The sequence below is a fragment of the Solea solea genome, chromosome 8 (genome assembly GCF_958295425.1).
Source record: "Solea solea chromosome 8, fSolSol10.1, whole genome shotgun sequence".
NCBI classification, from domain to species: Eukaryota; Metazoa; Chordata; class Actinopteri; order Pleuronectiformes; family Soleidae; genus Solea; species Solea solea.
The window spans coordinates 29,204,866-29,227,365 of record NC_081141.1 but is presented as its reverse complement, the minus strand read 5'-3'; the positions used below and the strand labels follow the sequence as shown (position 1 = coordinate 29,227,365).

General features: G+C 40.7%; 4 protein-coding genes across 11 annotated transcripts in view; 3 read left to right on the top strand and 1 right to left on the bottom strand.

Moving 5' to 3' along the window:
* The window catches only part of LOC131463690 (glutathione S-transferase theta-1-like), a 4,463-nt gene extending 868 nt beyond the window's left edge, over nucleotides 1-3,595 (top strand). The window contains exons 2-5 of the mRNA XM_058635581.1: nucleotides 359-446; nucleotides 2,196-2,352; nucleotides 2,469-2,645; nucleotides 3,166-3,595. Of these exons, the coding sequence (XP_058491564.1) occupies nucleotides 359-446; nucleotides 2,196-2,352; nucleotides 2,469-2,645; nucleotides 3,166-3,429 (686 nt within the window). The 3' untranslated portion in view covers nucleotides 3,430-3,595. The remainder of the gene's footprint in view (nucleotides 1-358; nucleotides 447-2,195; nucleotides 2,353-2,468; nucleotides 2,646-3,165) is intronic.
* Nucleotides 3,596-4,835: 1,240 nt separating this feature from the next.
* On the top strand, nucleotides 4,836-8,420 carry LOC131463691 (glutathione S-transferase theta-3-like). Its single transcript, XM_058635582.1, has 5 exons — nucleotides 4,836-5,043; nucleotides 5,261-5,348; nucleotides 6,355-6,511; nucleotides 7,169-7,345; nucleotides 8,001-8,420. Exons 1-5 carry the CDS (start codon nucleotides 4,938-4,940, stop codon nucleotides 8,202-8,204), a joined length of 732 nt encoding a protein of 243 aa, XP_058491565.1. The 5' UTR covers nucleotides 4,836-4,937; the 3' UTR covers nucleotides 8,205-8,420.
* A 1,285-nt stretch (nucleotides 8,421-9,705) lies between these two features.
* On the bottom strand, nucleotides 9,706-14,001 carry LOC131463687 (nuclear factor 7, ovary-like). Its single transcript, XM_058635579.1, has 3 exons — nucleotides 13,931-14,001; nucleotides 11,527-11,669; nucleotides 9,706-11,450 (listed from the first exon to the last, which is right to left on the bottom strand). The coding sequence occupies exon 3, from the start codon at nucleotides 11,431-11,433 to the stop codon at nucleotides 10,072-10,074; it is 1,362 nt and encodes a 453-aa protein (XP_058491562.1). The 5' UTR covers nucleotides 11,434-11,450; nucleotides 11,527-11,669; nucleotides 13,931-14,001; the 3' UTR covers nucleotides 9,706-10,071.
* Nucleotides 14,002-14,847: 846 nt separating this feature from the next.
* Nucleotides 14,848-22,500, top strand: part of trpm6 (transient receptor potential cation channel, subfamily M, member 6) — a 39,640-nt gene continuing 31,987 nt past the window's right edge. For 6 of the 8 annotated variants that reach the window (XR_009241097.1, XR_009241098.1, XM_058635570.1 and 3 more), the window contains exons 1-15: nucleotides 14,848-15,999; nucleotides 16,923-17,002; nucleotides 17,079-17,117; nucleotides 17,426-17,615; nucleotides 18,376-18,589; nucleotides 18,675-18,799; nucleotides 18,888-19,059; nucleotides 19,692-19,870; nucleotides 19,945-20,064; nucleotides 20,143-20,215; nucleotides 20,568-20,668; nucleotides 20,905-21,039; nucleotides 21,637-21,690; nucleotides 22,249-22,383; nucleotides 22,481-22,500. The exon at nucleotides 22,481-22,500 is cut by the window's right edge and continues 106 nt beyond it. Coding sequence is in view for 6 of the 8 variants with exons in the window: in XM_058635570.1 (XP_058491553.1) it covers nucleotides 15,997-15,999; nucleotides 16,923-17,002; nucleotides 17,079-17,117; nucleotides 17,426-17,615; nucleotides 18,376-18,589; nucleotides 18,675-18,799; nucleotides 18,888-19,059; nucleotides 19,692-19,870; nucleotides 19,945-20,064; nucleotides 20,143-20,215; nucleotides 20,568-20,668; nucleotides 20,905-21,039; nucleotides 21,637-21,690; nucleotides 22,249-22,383; nucleotides 22,481-22,500 (1,640 nt within the window). In the remaining 2 variants the exon portion in view is untranslated. Of the gene's footprint in view, nucleotides 16,000-16,683; nucleotides 16,829-16,922; nucleotides 17,003-17,078; nucleotides 17,118-17,425; nucleotides 17,616-18,375; nucleotides 18,590-18,674; nucleotides 18,800-18,887; nucleotides 19,060-19,691; nucleotides 19,871-19,944; nucleotides 20,065-20,142; nucleotides 20,216-20,272; nucleotides 20,546-20,567; nucleotides 20,669-20,904; nucleotides 21,040-21,636; nucleotides 21,691-22,248; nucleotides 22,384-22,480 lie in introns of those variants that run through there. The other 2 variants (XM_058635573.1, XM_058635575.1) reach the window with 2 other exon arrangements.

The window sequence follows — 22,500 nt, the reverse complement described above, 5'->3', positions numbered from 1 at the left end:
GCTGCCATCTGCTGGATGTTTCACATAATTACACTTATGTACAAATAACATTTAAAGGTGCAGTGTGTGTAATGTAGTGTGTTGTTGAACTTATTTAGCGTTCAGTTAGCATCAACATTCAAGTCATGTTTAGTTTGTTACTTAAACGCAGTCATTTCCCGCTGATCTGATATAAATAGAAAAGACTGACTCATTGTGGGTTAATGAAAACAACAATGAACCTGTCGTTACATGAAAGGAGTTTCAATAGTTTAAGAGAATTTCCTGGACTTTGTTTTGACAGGTTTTCAGATGGAGCTGCTACCCAACGTTAACATGATCTATTTTGTTTGTGTGTTTGTGTGTGTTTGTGTCTCAGGTCAACAGTACAGTGAGGAGTTTGGCCAAATCAACCTCATTAAGAAGGTTCCTGTCATGAAGGAAGGAAGCTTCATTCTGACAGAAAGGTCAGGGTTTGATTCTCTCACAATCTACAGATCATTTAAAAAGGTTCAAATCTGATGTTTGAAAAGTTAAACCACAGAAGAAAAGTCAGTTATCACAGTTTATCCAGTGTTAGAAACACAGTATTAGCTTTAAAAGCTAAGTTAGCTACAGTAGCTACAGAGCTGGTGATCTGAACAAAGTTTATCCAGTGTTAGAAACATGGTATTAGCTTTAAAAGCTAAGTTAGCTACAGTAGCTACAGAGCTGGTGATCTGAACAAAGTTTAACCAGTGTTAGAAACACAGTATTAGCTTTAAAAGCTAAGTTAGCTACAGTAGCTACAGAGCTGGTGATCTGAACAAAGTTTAACCAGTGTTAGAAACATGGTATTAGCTTTAAAAGCTAAGTTAGCAACAATAGCTACAGAGCTGGTGATCTGAACAAAGTTTAACCAGTGTTAGAAACACAGTATTAGCTTTAAAAGCTAAGTTAGCTACAGTAGCTACAGAGCTGGTGATCTGAACAAAGTTTATCCAGTGTTAGAAACATGGTATTAGCTTTAAAAGCTAAGTTAGCTACAGTAGCTACAGAGCTGGTGATCTGAACAAAGTTTAACCAGTGTTAGAAACACAGTATTAGCTTTAAAAGCTAAGTTAGCTACAGTAGCTACAGAGCTGGTGATCTGAACAAAGTTTAACCAGTGTTAGAAACATGGTATTAGCTTTAAAAGCTAAGTTAGCAACAATAGCTACAGAGCTGGTGATCTGAACAAAGTTTAACCAGTGTTAGAAACACAGTATTAGCTTTAAAAGCTAAGTTAGCTACAGTAGCTACAGAGCTGGTGATCTGAACAAAGTTTAACCAGTGTTAGAAACATGGTATTAGCTTTAAAAGCTAAGTTAGCAACAATAGCTACAGAGCTGGTGATCTGAACAAAGTTTAACCAGTGTTAGAAACACAGTATTAGCTTTAAAAGCTAAGTTAGCAACAATAGCTACAGAGCTGGTGATCTGAACAAAGTTTAACCAGTGTTAGAAACACAGTATTAGCTTTAAAAGCTAAGTTAGCTACAGTAGCTACAGAGCTGGTGATCTGAACAACGTTTATCCAGTGTTAGAAACACATTATTAGCTTTAAAGGCTAAGTTACTGCGATAACTTAGCTAGAGCTGGAGAGCACGACAGAGTTTTATCTTATGTTAGCGATCACTTTATTAGTTAAGGTGACAATGAGCTAAGTCATCGCTAGCGAGCAGAACCAACATTTGTCCAATGTTTGTGGCTTTATAAGTGAAGTTAGCCAGTGTAGCTAAGTCTGCTCAGGAGCAAGGTTTATTCAATGTTAGAAACACAGTATTAGCTTTACATGCTTAGCTACCCGAGGTAGCTAAACCCTAACTTACAGGTTAAGTCAGTTAGCTACAGAACTAGTGATGAGAAGTTTATTAAATGTTCATTTCAATCATTTAAAGACGAGTTAGCTTAGGTAGCTAAGTTGGACCTGATGATTGAAACATAAAGTTTATCTAACTTTAACTTTAGCTAAGTGTTTGATAACATAATGAATCTAAAGGTTTGTTTTATTAGAATAGTTTTTAATGCCGGAGAAAAATACCCATAAAAACAATTGTATTCTGATAAAGTGAATAGTTTTATTCGTGTCAAATTCTAAATGAGGTATAAAAGTATAAAGTGACATTTTAAAGGTTTTTATTTTCATGAAAGTCACATGTTTGTCTCTCTCGTCCTCGTCGTCGTCGTCTGTGGCAGCGTCGCCATCCTGAAGTTCCTGGCACAGAAACACGCCTCGTCAGCGGTGGATCACTGGTACCCGGCCGACCTGCAGCAGCAGGCTCGTGTTAATGAATACCTGTCCTGGCAGCACCTGAACCTCCGGGTTCATGGCTCACGGGTCTTCCTGCTCTGGGTGAGAGTCCAGCGCCGCGGCCTCACCTGACCTGAAGAACAAACTGTGACGTAACCCTGGTGCTTTATCGCCCAGCTCATTCAGCTAACTCTAATCACTGATTCCTCTGTGATCAGGCCTTTTATCCTCTGGTCACGGGCTCAGAGGTTCCCAAGAAGAAGACGGATGCTGCTGTTGAAGATCTCAAACAGTCCCTGAATCTGCTGGAGGAGAAGTTCCTGCAGGACAAGCCGTTCATCATCGGAGACCAAGTGTCTCTGGCTGATCTGGTGGCCATCGTTGAGATCATGCAGGTAATAATAGTCTTTGTGTTTTCTTTACTGCACACGAAAGAGAGAGAGATTTCATTTCAGGTTCTTGAAGAAGATCCTGTGAAACTGGACCTAGAACAACCAGGACCACTTTCTCTGATGCTGCTCAAACTGACAAAATCCCTCTGTGAGAGTTCAACCCAGAGGAACGTCAGCTGTAGATCCATGTAGAGGCCACTGCTGAGTGACCTCAAGTTGTTGAGTTTTTAAAGATTGAACTGTTTTAATGTTTTGTTCATTTTCTTTGTCAGTCTGAATTAAGATCATCTGATTATAAATCAAAACACAGGGTTTATCGAATATAATCTGCATCACTTTAAGTCCACGATGTCTTAAGAACACGTTCATGTCTTTGTCTCACTGTGAGACAGACTTTGTAAAGCACTCACTCTCCCACACCAAAGCCCAGACAGAAAATCACTGATTTTAACATGCGTGTGTGTGTGTGTGTGCGTGTGTGTTTGTGCGTGTGTGTGTGCGTGTGTGTGCGTGTGTGTTGCAGCCCGCTGGCACCGGCCTGGACGTGCTCGAAGGTCGTCCGCGGCTGATCGCCTGGAGAGAGCGAGTGGAGCAGGAAGTGGGTAAACAGCTGTTTGCTGAAGCTCACGCGTCGATCATGAAGGCGAGCAGCGTCTTACAGGAGATGCAGAGCAGCAGCAGCAGCAGCAGCAGCAGCAGCGGCGGCAGCAGCAGCAGCAGCAGCAGCCACCTGCAGGCGCTCGTTCCCAGGTTCCAGAAGGTTTTACACCATTTCTCACTCATATGATTACAACAGTGTTTTTAACGTGAATAAAAAAAAGGTTTTGGTGCTGAGGAATATTTACCTGCAGCTGAGTCGTCAAACATTTGCCAACAATAAAAACCTGAGTTTTATGAAACAGAAAAAGTGAATTTTTCTTCTGAACTTAAAAATAATAAATCTCAGAAACTAAGCTATGGAGTTTGTAACTTTAGGTTTGCAGCAGCTTGTCACTGGTTGTCTTATCATCCCTCTAAGGTACAGGTGTGTTCCTAATCCAGATTACTGTTGTTTCCCTGGTGATAAATTAATATGTTAACCCTGAGGGTGAGGCTGCTTTATTTCCATTACTTTATTAAAACCAAGTATACTGTATATATATATATACAGTATACTGTATATATATATATATACATATATACAGTATACTGTATATATATATATATATATATATATATATATATATATATACATATATACAGTATACAGTATACTGTATATATGTATATATATATACAGTATACTGTATATATATATATACATATATATACATATTATATACATATGTACATATATGTACATATGTATATAATCAAAAGTCATTTTCTGATAATAAATAAAAATTAAAAATGTTCTTAAGTTTTAGAAGTTAAAGTAAAAGTATTCAAAAAGCATTGAGCATTGAGTTAGCCACGGTGGCTCAGTGGTGGCTCAGTAATTGGGCCAGTTTTTCAACTAGAAGGGTTGCCGGGAGTTGTGGGTTCAACTCCGGGCAGTGTGTGAATGTGTGAACACAACAAACAGCCTCAGTCAAACCAGGATTTGAACCACTGACCTTTGTGCTCTGAGGCAACAGTGCGACCCACGACCCCCCCCTCACCAGCAGAGTGTGTATTTTCTGGACTTTGGCAGGAAGTCAGCGACCCCACGCAGACAAACAGAGAACATGCTAACTCACGCTGACACAACAACGACGAGAGCCGCCGCTCCACCGCGTGGCCCCAGGTCAGCGTCTCCTGATATTTGTTTAGATGGAACAAACCCAGATTATCACAACGATGAGTGCTTTAGTTTCTTCTTTTACGACCATGAACATTATGTGAACCTTAGACGTTAATAACTGTACATGTATATAATAATATATATATAATTATTCTCCTTAATAGATATATATATTAGCCTGTGTTTTAGGTGTGGCTCACAGTGGTCACATGACCTCTGCCGTGCTCGGATTCTAAAAAAGTCGTGTGAACTGAAATATTTTCTACTTTGTTTAAAATGTTAAAAAATTGAAGTTGTTTTAAATTTGAAGGTAACAAAAAAAACCTGAAATGTGCAAATGTCACCAGTGTTTACTCTGTGTTTGAGCAACCAGAGGTCAAAGGTCAGACGGCTCACTGAGGCGGAGTCCTGGTGAGACGGAGGACGGTACAAAAGACGAGAGGACGCGGCGTCTCTGCGGCGTCTCTGCGGCGTCTCTGCAGCGTCTCTGCGGTGTCTCTGCAGCGTCTCTGCGGCGTCCACACTCTGACAGCATGGAGCTGTACCTGGACCTCATCTCTCCGCCCTGTCGCTCCGTCTTCCTGTTGGCCAAAGTGCTCCAGATTCCCTTTGACTTCAAGCTGGTGAAGCTTTCTGCAGGTAAATCCATCGACGGCAGACACTTTAATAATCTGTGCATGTTTTTAATCTCTCACATTCTAACGACGACAGACGTCAGCTGCAGGAATTTACTCTTCTTTTTATCACATTTTCATTAACGTCAGGACTTTGACTGTGAAACAGTCTGAGTTTGTTTGAAAGAAAGAATCACAACAACACAAGTGACGTTCTAACTGTGTGTGTGTGTGTGTCTCAGGTCAACAGTACACTGAGGAGTTTGGCAGAATCAACACCATCAGGAAGGTTCCTGTCATGAAGGAGGGAAGCTTCATTCTGACAGAAAGGTGAGGGTTTGATTCCCTCACGTCTACAGATCATACCGACAGGTTTAAAAAGAATGAACTGGGAAACAGCGTCAATGTTTTCTGAGAAATCAGATCCTGAACGAGTCAGAGGACGAGAGACACAATCACAGAGGAAAACTCAGTTCAGTAGCATCGGCTAAGTAGCATCGGCTAAGTACCATCAGCTAAGTAGCATCGGCTAAGTAGCATCGGCTAAGTAGCATCAGCTAAGTTTATGCGAAGTTCAGTTAGCAAAGCTATCTACAGAGCTAGTGATTAGGAACAGGTTTATCCAACGTTAACGACACATTATTAACTTTATCAGCTGAAAGAATAGTTAGCTGACGTTGCTATGTATATGTTAACATAGTTAAGGCGTCAACGTCGTAGCTGCTCACGACCATAACTCTTAATTGGCTGTACTAGCTATGCTAGCTGAGGTAGCTGGAGATAAGGTTGATATTCATCTGATGTTAGTAGCACATTATTAGCTTTAAATGCTAATAGGTGATATATAGCTAAGTTAGAGTTAGTGTTTGTGTAATTTAGCAGTAGCTTCACAAGCAAAGTAAGCTAAAGTTTATTTCATGTTACAACACCTTTATAAGCTAACTTAGCTAAAGACGCTGAGTCAGTCGAGCTTTAGCAACACAAGTAAGTAAGTATTAAGAAAGTGCTCACATTAGCATCACAAGCTATGTTAGCTCACGTGCAGAAGTCAAAGCTCATGATGCGAGAAAAGTTTAGCTCATGTTAGAAATGGTATTAGCTTTGTTTAGTTGTGTTAGCTGAGATCGCTACATGAGAGCTGTGTTTGTGTTAGCAGGTTAAGTTAGTTATGGTAGTTAAGGAAGTTAACGTTGTTAAGGACTCCGTTTGTGATGAAGTGACACGTAGCAAATGTTGAAGCTCATTTTTATTTTTGTGATTCATGACGTTTTAAACTTTAAAAATGCACTAAAACTAATATTTACACGACGTTTGACTCGTGTCGTGTCTGTGGCAGCGTCGCCATCCTGAAGTTCCTGGCACAGAAACACGCCCCGTCAGCGGTGGATCACTGGTACCCGGCCGACCTGCAGCAGCAGGCTCGCGTTAATGAATACCTGTCCTGGCAGCACCTGAACCTCCGCATTCATGGCTCAAGGGTCTTCCTGCTGCGGGTGAGAGTCCAGCGCCGCGGCCTCACCTCACCGTTCAACTTTGACGTTTTAGTTCCATCGATCACAGACTGTAGAAACACCATCAGTGAACTGAATGGTGTATGAACACTTTATCACCCACACCGCCACCAGGGGGCGGCCTAGATATCATCACTCCATAGTTCTCGTCCTCAGTCTCTGTTGTTTTCTGGCGTTGGCTCAGTGTTGACTGAGCTCGTTGATTCACAAACTCAGTGGTTCCCAAAGTTTGTGAATTTGAAAAAAAGTATTCAAGGCCCTTGAATGTTTCTGAATTAATAGACATGGGTCATTGAAAGTGCTTGAATTTTGTGCTTGCTTCAGGGTTCCCATGGGTCCTTGAAAGTTTGTTTTTTTTGGGGTCCCTAAACGAAGTTGCAGAATTTTTGCAAACTTCCCAAAAATGATTTAAATCACTTTCATTTCAGTTGACACTTGGTTTGTTTCCACGTTAAATTAGGGACGTGTGTTACAATAGGGTTTAAATCCTGTTAATAATTAGGCTTAAAATGAAAGAAGTGTTATTAAGTGACCTTTTAATCAATATACTGTATAAATAATCCAATAAATATGATGATTGTCAATGCAACAGCCTTTAACAGCAGGACATGACAGGAGTAATGTCTCCTCTGTGGACAGACCCTGTATCCTCTCATCATGGGCTCAGAGGTGCCCGAGGACAAGATGGACGCTGCTGTCGAGAACCTCACACAGTCCGTGAATCTGCTGGAGGACAAGTTCCTGCAGGACAAAGCGTTCATCGTCGGAGACAAAGTGTCTCTGGCTGATCTGGTGGCTGTGATTGAGCTCATGCAGGTAATGATGTTGTTGGTGTTTACAGTACTGCTACTCACCACTAGGTGGAGCATTAGTGCAGGAAATGTATATCTGTTCCAGGTACTGAATAGCTGGCGCTTGTTTTTGACATGTTCCCTCTAACACAGTTAAAATAACTATTTATATTCTTTTATCTTTTGTTTTGACACATTGCAGAACTAACATGTGTGTTCATATTTCTCTCCTGTCAATATTTGCACTCTTTTATTTTCTTATTCAGTTTTTTATTTCTCTTATTTATTATTTAGTTATTTAGTTAATTTTCCAACAGATAACTGAAGTTTGTAAAGCACTCACTCTCCCACACCAAAGCCCAGAGTGGAAATCAGGGATTTTAACATCTCACACACAGGAGTTGTTGATCCACTGCTGCCTCCATCACTAAGTACTAATGTCTTATTTTGTCACTTCAGTGTTTGAAATCCTTCATTCAGGTTTATGTCAGTGACACAAAGTGACCACACGAGGCAGCAGAGGACCAGCAGCTCCTGTGTCCCTGCAGCTTAAATCACTGATTTTCTCTATGGACTTTGGTGTGGGAGAGTGAGGACTTTCTGTAAACCACCTTACTGTTCTCAGGTGTGTGTCTGTGTGTGTGTGTGTGTGTGTGTGTGTGCGTGTGTGCGTGTTGCAGCCCATTGGAACCGGCCTGAACGTGCTTGAAGGCCACCCGAGGTTAATCGCCTGGAGAGAGCGAGTGAAGCAGGAAGTTGGTAAAAAGCTGTTTGATGAAGCTCACGAGTCGGTGATGAAGGTGAACAGTCTTCCTCAGGAGATGCAGAGAAGCAGCCACCTGCAGGCGCTCATTCCCAAGTTCCAGAAGGTTTTCAACTGGTGAAATTTCCCACTGATGTGACAAATGGTTTTAATCTCAGTATACAGTATATATACATATATGTATATATATATATATATACACATATATACAAATATCAGCAGAATTCTTCAGAGAATCATTTACCTGCAGCTGTGTGGTCACACTGACGTCCAGCTGACAGTTTTGCCATTAAATAAATTTTCAAGCAATAAAATCCAGAATTTTACAAAATACAAACAGTGCAAGTGGATTTCTTTCTTTCTTAAGCTTCAACTGTTTTTCCTTCTTAGTTCCTAATCGCCTGCTTCACAGTAGTAAACAACATGATAAAATAATACAAATACAAGAGCAATAAAACAACAATAGTTACAAGTAAGAGAAGATAAAATCAATAAAAACTAATTCCTTCAACACAGTTCAAAGTTACAGGAGGTGGAAGACAGGGGGCGCAAGAGAGTGAGACGAGAAGAGAGAGAGAGGAGGAGGAGGAGAAGAGGTACTGACTGTTTAAAATAATCTCATTTACGTCTTTTACAAACATTAAAATCCTCTGATACACAATAATAAGAACACAATACAATATTTATACACGACTGTATTACGACAAATGTGTGATATTACTGCGATATTGTGATATTTAGATACGTATACGATAGATTATAGACGACAATACGATATTTACTGTGATATGATGATGAGGTACAACATTACTGTGGAACATCCTGGAGAGAGAGAGAGGAGGGGGAGGAGTCACATACACCTGAGAGAGAAAAGGGGAGGAGTCACATACACCTGAGAGAGAAAAGGGGAGGAGTCACATACACCTGAGAGAGGGGAGTCAGTTAGACCCGAGAAAGTAGGGGGAGCGAAGTGGAGGAGTTAGACCTGAGAGAGGAAGAGGAGGAGGAGGAGTCAGTTGTGATATTGTGATTGTACTCAAGATACGATGTTTATTCTGATTCCAGTTTGATCTGCGACTGTGAAAATATGACACTAGTGTGAAATCAATAATATATAATAATATAATATATATATAGAACGGTCTGTAAATATTATTTACAAACCCTTAAATGATGTATGAAGTAACAACTTAATATCATTAATAAATGGTGAGTTGAAACGTGCATAATTAGTAAATGCTTAAAACAACATTATCTCCTGTTAATTAATGAACTTTTATGAAAAGTGAGATCAATAAAATCTTTAGTTTATTTGTTTATTGATATTTTTTTGTTTTAACATTTTATGTTTTAATGTTTGTGTTTTGTTTTTTTCTACAGTAAAGAGTTCATCGTTTCAGTCCACAGATCATTTACATCCTCATTATTCAGGCATTTACATTTATATTTATCTCCATGGATTATTCTGATTATGTGGGGCAGTTTTGACTGTGTGTGTGTGTGTGAGAGTGTGTGTGTGTCAGTCACACACACACACACACACACAGGTCAGACGCTCCAGGGCCAGTGTGTGTGTGTGTGAGTGTGTGTGTAAAACAATAACAAGTCATTGAGACACAAAGTGATCACAGTCTCTGTATTACATGTTCACACGTTTACACACAGAATCTTGTCACTTATGTAGAAAACCACTGATTATCTGATCAAATGCTTAATGTTGATAAATGTGATTTTTCTTAAAAAAATGTTTTCTAAACCAAATCTGAAGACGCCTTTATTAATGACCGTATTATTAAGTGGGAAACATGCATCCCTTAACTAAGTGTACAGGAGTACAGAATAAGTATTGATGAACTATAATTAGACCTTAATATTTCACTAATATAATATTTTATATACAAACTCTGAAAGGAGAGAAGAACGAGTGAAGAGAGTGAAAGAGACGTGAAGTTGAACAGCTTCACTTGTGTGAACTGTCCCTTTAACCTTCAAACCTTCACTGGTAACATCTTCACTTCAACATCATCATCATCAGCACCAGTGATAATGTATGGAAACGTGGTGTGTGTGAAAGTGTGTGTGTGTGTGTGTATGAGTGTGTTAGTATCAGGATCAGAGAAGGACACTTGTCTTCTGTCCCAGTCCAGACTCACTCTGATCTTCTGGATCTTCTTCTTCAGCTGGAGAACAGAGTCTTTACCTGGTGACCGTTCGTAGTATTTATCTTTATATAACTGTATCCCCCATAATCCAGACAGTATGTCTTTTCCTTTCCTCTGGTCAGACTCTAAAACTCCCACTGTCCACCATTTATTGTCTCCAACCTGGACGTCCCAGCTGTGAGTTCCTGAGTTCAAACCCTCAGATCCCAGGACACTGTAGTAATAATCAAACCTCTCTGGATTATCAGGAACCTTCTGTTCGTCTCCTAGTCTCACACTGGTCAGATCTTCAGACACGATGACGAGTGGATGAGCAGTGTTTGGGTCCAGAACCACAGGACTGTAGGAGACCACGTCCTTCATCTTGTTCCAGATGTTGAAGGCCAGGTTGCCCAGGTGTTTGGCCTCGTCTATCAGAGCTCCTGAGTGCAGCTGTGGAGGCTCCAGCAGGGGGCGCTGCTGCTCTCTGTAGTTGAGCAGGAAGACGATGTCTTCAGCTCTCAGCTCGTCCTCTGTGGCTCTGACTGTATCTGATAGAGCTTCTATCTCTCTGTGAAGAGCCTCCATCTTCTCCTTCATCATGAGACTCTTCTGCTGCTCTTCCTCCCTCAGTGCAGCCATCCTGGTCTCCTCTTCCTCTTCTAGAAACTGATGAAGCTTCTTAAACTGCTCCTTCATCCGTGTCTCTGTGCGTCGGGCCTGGACTTTAATGTGTTCTGCTGTTTGATCAAACTTCACCTGAACTTCTTCCAGACTCTTTAAGTTCTTCTTGAAGGTCTCCAGAGTTTCCTGAAGTTGCTCCTTGTGTTCTTGTGCAGCTTCATCGATGGGTCTGAACTTGTGGCCGATGTGTTTTTTTGAGTCTCTGCAGACGAGACACACTGGCTGCTGATGGTCCAGACAGAAGAGTCTGAGTTTCTTAGAGTGCTGACTGCAGAGAACCTCTGAAGACCTCTGACCTCGCTCCTGTAAGAAGGTCTCACACATATTCTTTAAAACCAGGTTACAGGGTGGTTCAGTCTTTGAAGACCTTCTCTTACAAACAGGACAGTCTGGTGTTGGTCTGTCTCTCCACCATGTCTTCACACAGTCTTTACAGAAGCTGTGGCTACAGGACAGAAGGACAGGATCTCTGAAGACCTCATGACAGACGGGACAGCAGAGATCCTCCTCTGATCTGGAGGCCATCTTGTCTGTGAGAGAAGCTGAAAACAGAGCAGAGACAGAGTGGTCAGTCACATGGTCAGTCACATGGTCAGTGCAGGTTTTTGTCAAACTCACCTTCAGTGTGTGGACACTTGTCTTCTGCAGCTGGACTCAGTCAGAGGACAGAGTCTGGTCTTCAGTCTGCGTCTCTTCACTCACTGACGGTGACTGACTGTTTCCTGGTTGTTCTTGGGTGAGCCAGGTGAAGGGGGCGGAGCCTGGAACACAGATTGTGTTTGATTTCAAAGTTTTGATTCATCAGCAGAAATGTTGATGGACTCTGATCATCTGTGTGTGTGTGTGTGTGTGTGTGTGTGTGCGTGTGCGTGTGCGTGTGTGTGTGTGTGTGTGTGTGTGTGAGGGCCATTTAATGCCAGCACACTATACTAAAATACCATAACTGTGTCGCCTACGCTGCATAAAGACAGAAAAATACACGTGTATTGCGAGTACAACAAATAATGAGTTTGACAGGTGATAAGTGTCATGCCACGTGCGAACGCAGCGCACGCTCGTCTCAATGTACAAATAAAAAATAATAACCAAGAGAGTGATGTGACAGTTTAGGCTATTTCAGTCACACATATGTATGTGTATATATATATATATATATATATATATATATATATATATATATACACATATATATATATACATATATATACCTGTTATAGCTCGACCTGCTGCAATAAATGGTTCAGTTCTTCATAAATAAAAAAATGTGTTGATGACACAGAGAAACTTCATCGTGCGCCTCACAACTGAACTGCGTTGTGTTCACATGAGCGCAAAAGCCCGACACGTCGTGCATTCATTAATGAAAGTTTTAAGTTTAAAGAAATAATTAATTTCTATTGAGTTATAAATCAGAAATCTGTCATTTCAAGAGCGGGTTCTATTTCTGTTTGTCAATAAACACATTTTCTAACTCACTGGTTAGAATTCATATTTGTAAGTGGGCATGTGTGAGTTGTTGTTGTTCAGCACGGCCTGTGTCCTCTCGTCATCCCTGCGCTGTCACATGTACTTTACGTTCCGACACCTTATGATTTACAAATGCTGTACAAATATTGCACAGCACGTGCTCGACCGTTCGGGAGCTATATGTTTAAAAAATCTCATAATTTTGACTTTTTATCTCATAATTATAACTTTTATCTCATTATTATGACTTTTTATCTCATAATTTTGACTTTTTATCTCATAATTTTGACTTTTTATCTCATAATTATGACTTTTTATCTCATAATTATGACTTTATCTCATAATTTTGACTTTTTATCTCATAATAATGAATTTTTATCTCATAATTTTGACTTTTTATCTCATAATTTCAGCTTTTTATCTCATAATTATGACTTTTTATCTCATAATTTCAGCTTTTTATCTCATAATTATGACTTTTTATCTCATAATTATGACTTTTTATCTCATAATTATGACTTTTATCTCATAATTATGATGACTTTTTATCTCATAATTATGACTTTTTATCTCATAATTATGACTTTTATCTCATAATTATTTTGACTTTTTATCTCATAATTATGACTTTTATCTTAGAATTATGACTTTTATCTCATAATTATGACTTTTATCTTATAATTATGACTTTTTATCTCATAATTATGACTTTTATCTCATAATTATTTTGACTTTTTATCTCATAATTATGACTTTTATCTTATAATTATGACTTTTATCTCATAATTATTTTGACTTTTTATCTCATAATTATGACTTTTATCTCATAATTATTTTGACTTTTTATCTCATAATTTTGACTTTTTATCTCATATTATGACTTTTATCTCATAATTATGACTTTTATCTCATAATTATTTTGACTTTTTATCTCATAATTATGACTTTGTATCTCATAATTATGACTTTTTATCTCATAATTTCGATTTTTTTATCTCATAATTTTCTTTCATCAAGTGGCGGAAATGGGCTTCCATATTCGTTTCACAGACAACAGACGGACTATCGACCTCAGTGTCAGAACAGGTGGTGAGATAGTAACCAAATTACGAATTACAAATTGCTTGAATTGTGAAGAGAAGCAGCTGCTAAACTCAAACTTCGTCATCATAAAGTCAATAATTATTTGTACATTGAAACGAGCGTGCGCACATGCGTCCGCACGTGGCACGGCACTTATCACCGTCACCCCTCAGTATTTGTTGTACTCTATCATTGCGTTGTGTAGTTTAACAGACAAAGTAGCACCTGACAGAGGGATAAATAATCAATCAGTCCCCGGTTCCTCACACACACACACACACACACACACACATGCGTGAAAAATGTAAAATGTAAAACAAATTAAAATTAAAACACCATCAACTTTATATAGAAAAGGACGTGCTCGACCGTTCGGGAGCGTTTAAAAAATGACAACTTAAACCACCCCTAAGTATTAAAATGAACGTAATTAATATGAAACAATGGCGGAGCTCATAGTTCATGCACCTACCGGGGAGACAGCGAGGTCCGACTGCTGTCACGCCCCGGGGTGCACGACCCTAATGCACAGGGGTGCTGCATTTAATTACCATAGGACAAACACGTTTCCGTGTTAGGAGATGACTTTTCTCTTTTTATGGTCACACGCGCAGCTCGTGCACAGGCAAGGCAGGCAACTGTTTGGGGCCCCGAGCCGATAGGGGGCCCCCCGAGGCTCGCAGCCTGAGGGCTGTTTTTACCGAAATGTATCAGAAATGTGCAGCGACCAGCCGTATCCCCGCCCCCCTTAAACAACAACGGCTGATCTGCAATGACATCTCAGTAGGAGACCTCCCTAAAGTGGCCCCACGTTAACCTGTGTGAAGTTATCGTTCTGCAAGTTTGAAAGAAGCTGAAGTCAAATGAAGAGGAACTGTCAGTCAGATCGTGAGAAGAGGAAGAAGACAACAACGACAGTGCTAAGTGGCGCTGCTGGCGCAGATAATGATGTCGTCATAACATTAACACAACTCTTACTTTGTCTCACGGGGACACAGACTTGAGCAGCAGCTAACACTAGCGTCAGAACGCTAACTTACGCGAATGTGGCACCGAGTGTTATTGTAATATCTGCATTCAAGCCCCTTTAACAGCTATTTATATGCGACACTTTTTAAAAATTAACTGTTAACTTGTTTCTAACTTCTTATGCAGTATTTGTTGTAAAGGTACAAAATGTATTGGAGTGATTTGGATAGAAAAACAGCTTTTTCTGTCACTAATAAAGTTGTGTAAGAGTTAACAGGTAGTGTTAAGCTATGAATGCTATGGTAGCAATGACTAATTAAAGCTATGCCCAAGGAGAACAATTACAAATCTGTCTCTTATCTCTCCTCAGGATCATCATTTAAATTTGTCACCACAAATAAAAACCATCAACACAGTCCAAAGTTCCTTCAACACAGTCCAAAGTTCCTTCAACACAGTCCAAAGGTCATTCAACACAGCCCAAAGTTCCTTCAACACAGTTCAAAGTTCCTTCAACACAGTCCAAAGGTCATTCAACACAGCCCAAAGTTCCTTCAACACAGTTCAAAGTTCCTTCAACGCAGTCCAAAGTTCCTTCAACACAGTTCAATGTTCCTTCAACACAGTCCAAAGTTCCTTCAACACAGTCCAAAGTTCCTTCAACACAGTCTAAAGGTCCTTCAACACAGTCCACAGTTCCTTCAACACAGTCCAAAGTTCCTTCAACACGGTTCAATGTTCCTTCAACACAGTCCAAAGTTCCTTCAACACAGTCCAAAGTTCCTTCAACACAGTCCAAAGTTCCTTCAACACGGTTCAATGTTCCTTCAACACGGTTCAAAGTTCCTTCAACACAGTCCAAAGGTCATTCAACACGGTTCAATGTTCCTTCAACACAGTCCAAAGTTCCTTCCCCTAATCCTCAGTTCCTCCTGGTGGTCCGTTGCAGAACAAACTCCCCTCTCATATTCCATAAACTGCCTTCAAAGAGAAAAGTATGAAAGAAGGAGAAAACCTTTGATCATTCATCTTTTTCGCGATCATTCATCTTATCAACTTTTTCCATCTCACATCATAAGAGTTCTTTCTCGTCTCTTCACCGCGTCACGTTCTTCATGATTTCGAGCCGTTCCTCGTCTCATAACAGTTTCCTGGTCTTCCACCTGTCGTAGATCAGTGCACAGATCAATGAGTGGTTTCTCCACCACGTCTGGTCTGTGGACCTCATACTTTTTTCATGTTAGGGTTTGAACTGAAGGCAGACTTTAACATTCTACTTCAGAAGTCACATGATCTTGGTTTGGCTCTCACTCATACTCTGAGATTCAACGTGACTTCCTGGTGACATGAGGGTTTCAGACTTTTAAAAACCTGTTTGTAAATCACTCCTGTGCAAACAGTTGTGATTGTGTGTGAAGGAGGAGGAGGAGGAGGAGGAGAAGGAGGTCGTGAACTCCTCAAGGCTTCTCAGAAACACTGTGACCTTTGGACCCGAGGCTGGTGATCATAAAAGGCCGGTGAGACTAATGATGAGCTGCTTCAGACTCTTTCAGGACGTCAGCTGCAGTTATGGTGAGTTCACGTCCACGTGTTCTTCTTTATTTTCTTCTGTTTTTGACACATTTTCACCGCTGGACTCTTGTTTGTTAACGTATCAGCTGTCACTCACGAGCCGATCAAACTAATCACCGGCACTTTCCCAGGATTCACGGCTAACTCTGCTCGGCTCGGTTTGTTGTCCATTACTTCATAGCTCCTCCTCCTCCTCAACGTGGGCGGAGGATGTTTCTGAATGAATATATAGAAATGGGTCATTGAAAGTGCTTGGAATCTGTGCTTCAGGGATCCTAGGAGGTCTTAATATTCTTGAAAGTTAGGGGATTTGGGAAAAAGAATTCAAGGCCCTTGAACCTTTCTGAAATAATAAATAGATTTGAGTCATTTTGAGTGCTTGAATTGTGTGCTTCAGGTTTCCCATGGGTCCTTTAAATAAATACTTAAAAGTTTTTGAATTTGAAAAACAGCAATTCAAGGCCCTTGAAAGTGTTTGCCATGGGCCACTTTATTAGGTACACCTGGTCAAGTGCTTGTATCTGATGAGTCACATTTAGTGGCACAGACCTGATGAAGACGAGGTGTTGATGTGGTTGTGGGTCAGAAACCCACTCGAGTGTTGCCACAGAGACATGTGAGCTCATAAAGTCAGGAAGAGGATGTGTGTTTGTTTCCTCACTGAGGCCATTGTTAACTCAGCAGAGACACAACGAGAGGAAGTGTGACGACAACACACAGTGGCTGCTACGTACGACATCACGTCAGTGTTGTTAAAGGGGCAGGCGACGCTGCTGCTGCTGCTGCTGCTGCTGCTGCTGCTGCTGCTGCTGCTTCCCTCACAACAATGGTGTTTTTTTCCTTTGACGTGAAATGAAAAACATTTTTCTGAGCAGCTGCGAGACGTTTGAGCCGTCACTGAACATTTTTCTCTTCTGTTTCAGTCACGAAAGTCTTGGATTGAGGAAACTTTCCTCAAGCGTGAGTGTGTGAAGTTCATTCCTTCCTCCCGGGACCTTCACAGGTAAACTGAGAAACTTATATGACTTTGATGATGTGTTATGTCCTATGTGTTTATTTCTTTTCTTTCTTTTTTACAGATGTTTTCCAGTTTGTCAAGTCTGCCAAAACTTAATCAGGTAAAAAAAATCATCACTGAAACTTTCTGTGACTCTTTTATCCTCATCAAACTGAGACTGTCCTTGAAATCATTAAAAGTTTGTGAGTTTGAAAAAAAGAATTCAAGGCCCTTGAATGCTTTCTGAAATAATTAATAGACATGGGTCGTTGAAAGTGCTTGAATGTTGTGCTTCAGGGTTCCCACAGGTCCTTTAAATCCTTGAAAGGTTGTGAATTTGACAAGTAAAAGATTGAAATAAAAGCCTGAGGTTGTAAATATAAAATGACTCCGCCCCCCCACGCTTCATCCTGTCTTCTCATTGGTCAGATGTTGCTGTGGTCGTCTGATTGGAGAACACTTGTGGGAGGAGTCACATCCTCCCATGTCCCTCTGTCCTGCTCCTGGTCAGGACCTGGATGAAGACTGGTCCATGGAGCTCCACACCAAAGCCACGCCCACTAATGCGTACGGAACCATCGACTTTCAGGACACGGCAACGCGTGTCTGTCGCGCCAAGGTACGTAAAAGTCTTATTAAAGTAAATGACATTTACTGTACTTAAGTATCAAAAGTTACTTTCTGTAAGTAAAGCAAGTAATTAAAGAAAGTAAGAAAGTTAAGTAAGTTAAATAAGTAAAGTAAGTAAACTGAGTAAGTAAAGAAAGTAAGTAAGTAAACTGAGTAAGTAAAGTAAGTAAGTAAACTGAGTAATGTAAGTAAAGAAAGTAAGGTAAGTAAAGAAAGTAAGTAAACTGAGTAAGTAAGTAAACTGAGTAAATAAGTAAAGAAAGTAAGGTAAGTAAAGAAAGTAAGTAAACTGAGTAAGTAAGTAAAGTAAGTAAGTAAACTGAGTAATGTAAGTAAAGAAAGTAAGTAAACTGAGTAAGTAAAGAAAGTAAGTCAACTGAGTAAGTAAAGAAAGTAAGTCAACTGAGTAATGTAAGTAAAGAAAGTAAGGTAAGTAAAGAAAGTAAGTAAACTGAGTAAGTAAGTAAAGTAAGTAAGTAAACTGAATAATGTAAGTAAAGAAAGTAAGTAAACTGAGTAAGTAAGTAAACTGAGTAAGTAAAGTAAGTAAGTTAAGTTAACTAAATAAGTAAAATAAGTAAGTTAAGTTAACTAAATAAGTAAAAAAAGTAAGTTAAGTAAAGAAAGTAAGTAAACTGAGTCAGTAAAGTAAGTAAAGTATATGTGTATTTTGTATTCAAGTACAGTAACAAAGTATTAGGTGTAAAGACACAGAATGGTCTCTGTTCCACGTGTTTCCCTCGCTACAGTTCGTACGCGTGGCCGTGGACTCGAGGGCGGAGTCAGTGCTGCAGCTGATGCAGAGGGAGTGGCAGATGGACAAACCCAAACTTCTGCTGACGGTGCACGGGGGATCAGAGAACTTCAGTCTGCCTCTTAAGGTCCAGCAGGCGTTCAGTAAAGGTCTGATCACTGCTGCTCTGAGCACCGGAGCCTGGATCCTCACTGACGGCATCAACACAGGTCACAGGATTCTCACTTCATTTACCGCACAACTGTCAAACTGTGTATCTGCTGTGTTCAGATGCTCTTTACCTTCACTCTGCAGGTGTGTCTAGGTTTGTAGGTGAGGCAGTGAAAATGTTCGGGGGTCACGACCTGAGGAAGAGGAACACGGTCGGTCTCACGCCGTGGGGTTTGATCGACAACAACACGGACCTCGTCGGTCCAGATGTGACTATTTCAGTACATTCACTGTCTTCTCAATGTGACCTTGTTACTTTGTTGTTACTTGTTGTGACCTTGACTGACCTTGGTGCAGGTGTTCAGACATTATCAGCCTCTGGGGAACCCACTGAGCAAGAGAGCCTGTCTCAATGGTTTCCACTCCCACTTCCTGTTGGTGGACGATGGAACGCTGGGGAAACATGGCTGCCAGCAAGGCCTCAGGAGGAAGCTGGAGAAACACATCCAGCTTCAGAAGATACATCCTCGTAAGTATGAGTATGTTCATATGCTGGATATGAGATATGTCACGTGTTCACGTCTTTATCTCACTGTGAGGGAACTGAACTTTGTAAACCACTCACACACACACACACACACACACACACACACACACACACACACACACACACACACACACACACTCACACACACACACACACACACACACACACACACACACACACACACACACACACACACACACACACACCAAACCTCATAGAGAAAACCAGGGATTTTAACGTCACAGGGACACAGGAGCTGCTGGTCCTCTGCTGCCTCGTGTGGTCACTGTGTGTCACTGATTTAGATCCTAATGAAGGAATTGACAAAATAAGACATTTGAACTAAGTGATGGAGTCAGCAGTGGATCAACAACTCCTGTGTGCTGTGATGTTAAAATCAGTGATTTTCTCTATGGGCTTTGGTGTGGGAGAGTGAGTGCTTTACAAACTTCACTTTCCTGTTGGAAAAAACTGTCTCACAGTGAAAAGTTCTTCAATTTCTGAATCCAGTGCTTGAAAAGACTTGAAATGGCGGCGATACAGACCATAACTGTTGTTTAATAAATATTAATCAATGTTGTTTTAGGCAAAAATGTGATAAACTTCTCCTGCAGGTCTGAACCATGGCGTACCTGTGGTGTGTGTGCTGGTGGAGGGAGGAGCAGCGCTGGTGTCCACAGTGCTGGATTATGTCAGCAGCGTTCCTCCTGTGCCCGTCATCGTGTTGGAAGGCTCGGGCAGAGCCGCCGATCTGCTCGCCTTCTTACACAAGCAGACGGCCGACGACAGGCACGTGACTCTCCTCTCTGTGAGACACTGAAGACGGACTCTGAGTCTCACCCACAGATGTTGTTCTTTTTCAGGCAGCTGGTTGGAGACATGAAGGAGGACTTCCTCGTCAGGATTGGTGACGTGTTTAAAGTGGACCGAGCAGAATCTTCTCACCTCTACGACCTGTTCCTGCAGTGTATGGATCACAGACAGTCTGTAAGTCAACCCACACTCTGCCAAATAATGAGCTGCTCTATACATGGACTTACCCCTTCACGTGTGTTTCAACCACAGATCACCATCTTTGACTCCGAGTCAGAGGACCAGATGACTCCTGATGCAGCCATTTTGTCTGCCACACTGAAAGGTATTCACCATCAGACTGACTGCCAAATAATGAGCTGTTGTCTACATCCACCAACAGACATGCTGCCAAATAATGAGCTGTTGTCTATATCCACCAACAGACATGCTGCCAAATAATGAGCTGTTGTCTATATCCACCAACAGACATGCTGCCAAATAATGATCTATTCTATACATTGACTAACGGACTAACTGCCAAATGATGAGCCACTCCATTTATACTTTCTTGCTTATATCTATTCTATCTTTTTTGATTATTTAGTTTTAATACTTTATTTTTTATGCTATTGTTCCTCACAGTGTGTGTGTGTGTGTGTGTGTGTGTGTGTGTGTGTGTGTCGTGTAATGATCAGGGACCAGAGCTGGTCCTGCAGAGCAGCTCAGTTTGACGCTGGCCTGGGACAGAGCGGACGTGGCGCAGAAAGACGTCCTGCTGTACGGACAACACTGGCAGGTCAGACTCACAGACTGAATGAATCTATTACTACATGAATTATCAGCTGTTTTGATATTTGATTCATCAGTTTGAGTTTCTGTTATGATTCAAAGCAGTTTGTGTGATTTTTCAGCTTCTTAAATCGTATTTATGCTGTTTTATGTGGTTTTTAATGATGTTTTTACGCAGTTTTAAGCTGTTTTATGTGGCTTAATGCTCTTAAATGCTGTTTAATAATGATTTCTGACGTCCAGGCTGGTTCCCTGGAGCGAGCCATGCTGGACGCTCTCGTCATGGACCGCGTCAGTTTTGTCAAACTGTTGATTGACAACGGAATGACCATGAGTCGCTTCCTCACTGTGGATCGACTGGAGGAGCTCTACAACACGGTCCGTAGCATTTATTCAACGCGCTGCTTCTTTAAAAACAGAGATGACAGAGTTTTCTCATTTAACCTTAAAAATAAATCATTTACAACAACAAACAACTAGAAACAGAAATGTTGTTTTCCTCGTTTCTCACTTTTCTTCACAGAGGAAATTCTTGCAAGAACAAAATGATAAAACTGCTGCTTTGATGAAAACCACAATAACAAAAAGTCACTCTAATCTTCTCTGTGTTCTGTGGTCAGTTGCATCCTGGGTATTTTCCCAGTTGTTGTTGTTGTTTTTTGGAGCGTCACAAAAGTCTTTGTCATCTTTAAATGTGTTTATTTATTTAAAAGTCTGGGGCAATAATAAGAATAATAATCTTCTACTGTACATATAATATACACTTGAGATATGTAGTGTTTACTTGTGTGTTTTCTTTGAAAAAAATAAGATAAAGTTCCTTTTTTCAGACGTTACAGAAGCTCTGTAGAGACGAAAAAACCCCATGAATAAAAAGAATAGGACTATATTAAAGTATTTACTCATGTTTATGATATTAAACATTGATAAAATCACAACTATGATGTGAAACTAAGAGTTTATTTCTCTGCACAGCCTCAGGGACAGACGGACCGTTTCCTGCGTCACCTTGTTGAAGACGCTAAACAGGTGAGTTTAGGAGCTTTACTCCTGTTCTGTTTGATTTCCTGTCATGACCAAAAGGACTCCCACGGATCCTTGAAATCCTTGATTTCAAGGCCCTGAAAGTTTTTTTTAAATTGTCCAAAGTAGACATGGGTCATTGAAAGTGCTTGAATTTTATATTTCAGGGTTTCCACAAGTTCTCTAAGAAAATATAAAATTTCCAGGCCCTTGAATGTTCTTGAGAATGGTCCCTAAATAGACATGGGCCATTGAAAGTGCTTGAATTTTGTAGGAGAAATAAGTAAAGTTGATATTTAAGTAAATGTCTCCTGCCTCCAGGGTTCCCACATTCAAGGCCCTTGAATTTGAAAATGTGTGAATTTGACTAGTGAAAAATGAAAGTATGGTAAGATACTTGATCCTGATCTGTGCCTGAGCACTAAGGGTTAAGGTTAAGGTTAAGATAAGTGGTTAGAGAAGGCCTTATGTCTATGATGTGTCCTCACTAGGATATAAAAACGTGTGTGTGTGTGTGTGTGTGTATGTGTGTATGTGTGTGTGTGTGTGTGTGTGCACACACAGACGTCCCTCCCCCTTGGTTACCGCCTCTCCATCATCGACATGGGCGTGGTGGTGGAGTATCTGATAGGCGGAGCTTATCGCAGCACGTACACACGCAAACACTTCAGAGCAGCGTACTGCCGCCTGCAGGACAAAGTCAGAACTACAACACTACATCATTCTGTCACTGCCGTTCTTGTCTTGTCATTTATTAACAAAGTTATTCTGCTGTAATTGTCCTGTCTTATATAAGGAGGGAAGACGCATGAGCTC

Bases quoted from the DNA above. Each gene is read 5' to 3' on its own strand.
- LOC131463691 (XM_058635582.1), top strand. From the start codon at position 4,938: ATGGAGCTGTACCTGGACCTCATCTCTCCGCCCTGTCGCTCCGTCTTC. The intron at 6,512-7,168 runs GTGAGAGTCCAG...CTCTGTGGACAG, and splicing joins CAAGGGTCTTCCTGCTGCGG to ACCCTGTATCCTCTCATCAT. The intron at 7,346-8,000 runs GTAATGATGTTG...TGCGTGTTGCAG, and splicing joins CTGTGATTGAGCTCATGCAG to CCCATTGGAACCGGCCTGAA.
- LOC131463687 (XM_058635579.1), bottom strand. From the start codon at position 11,433: ATGGCCTCCAGATCAGAGGAGGATCTCTGCTGTCCCGTCTGTCATGAG.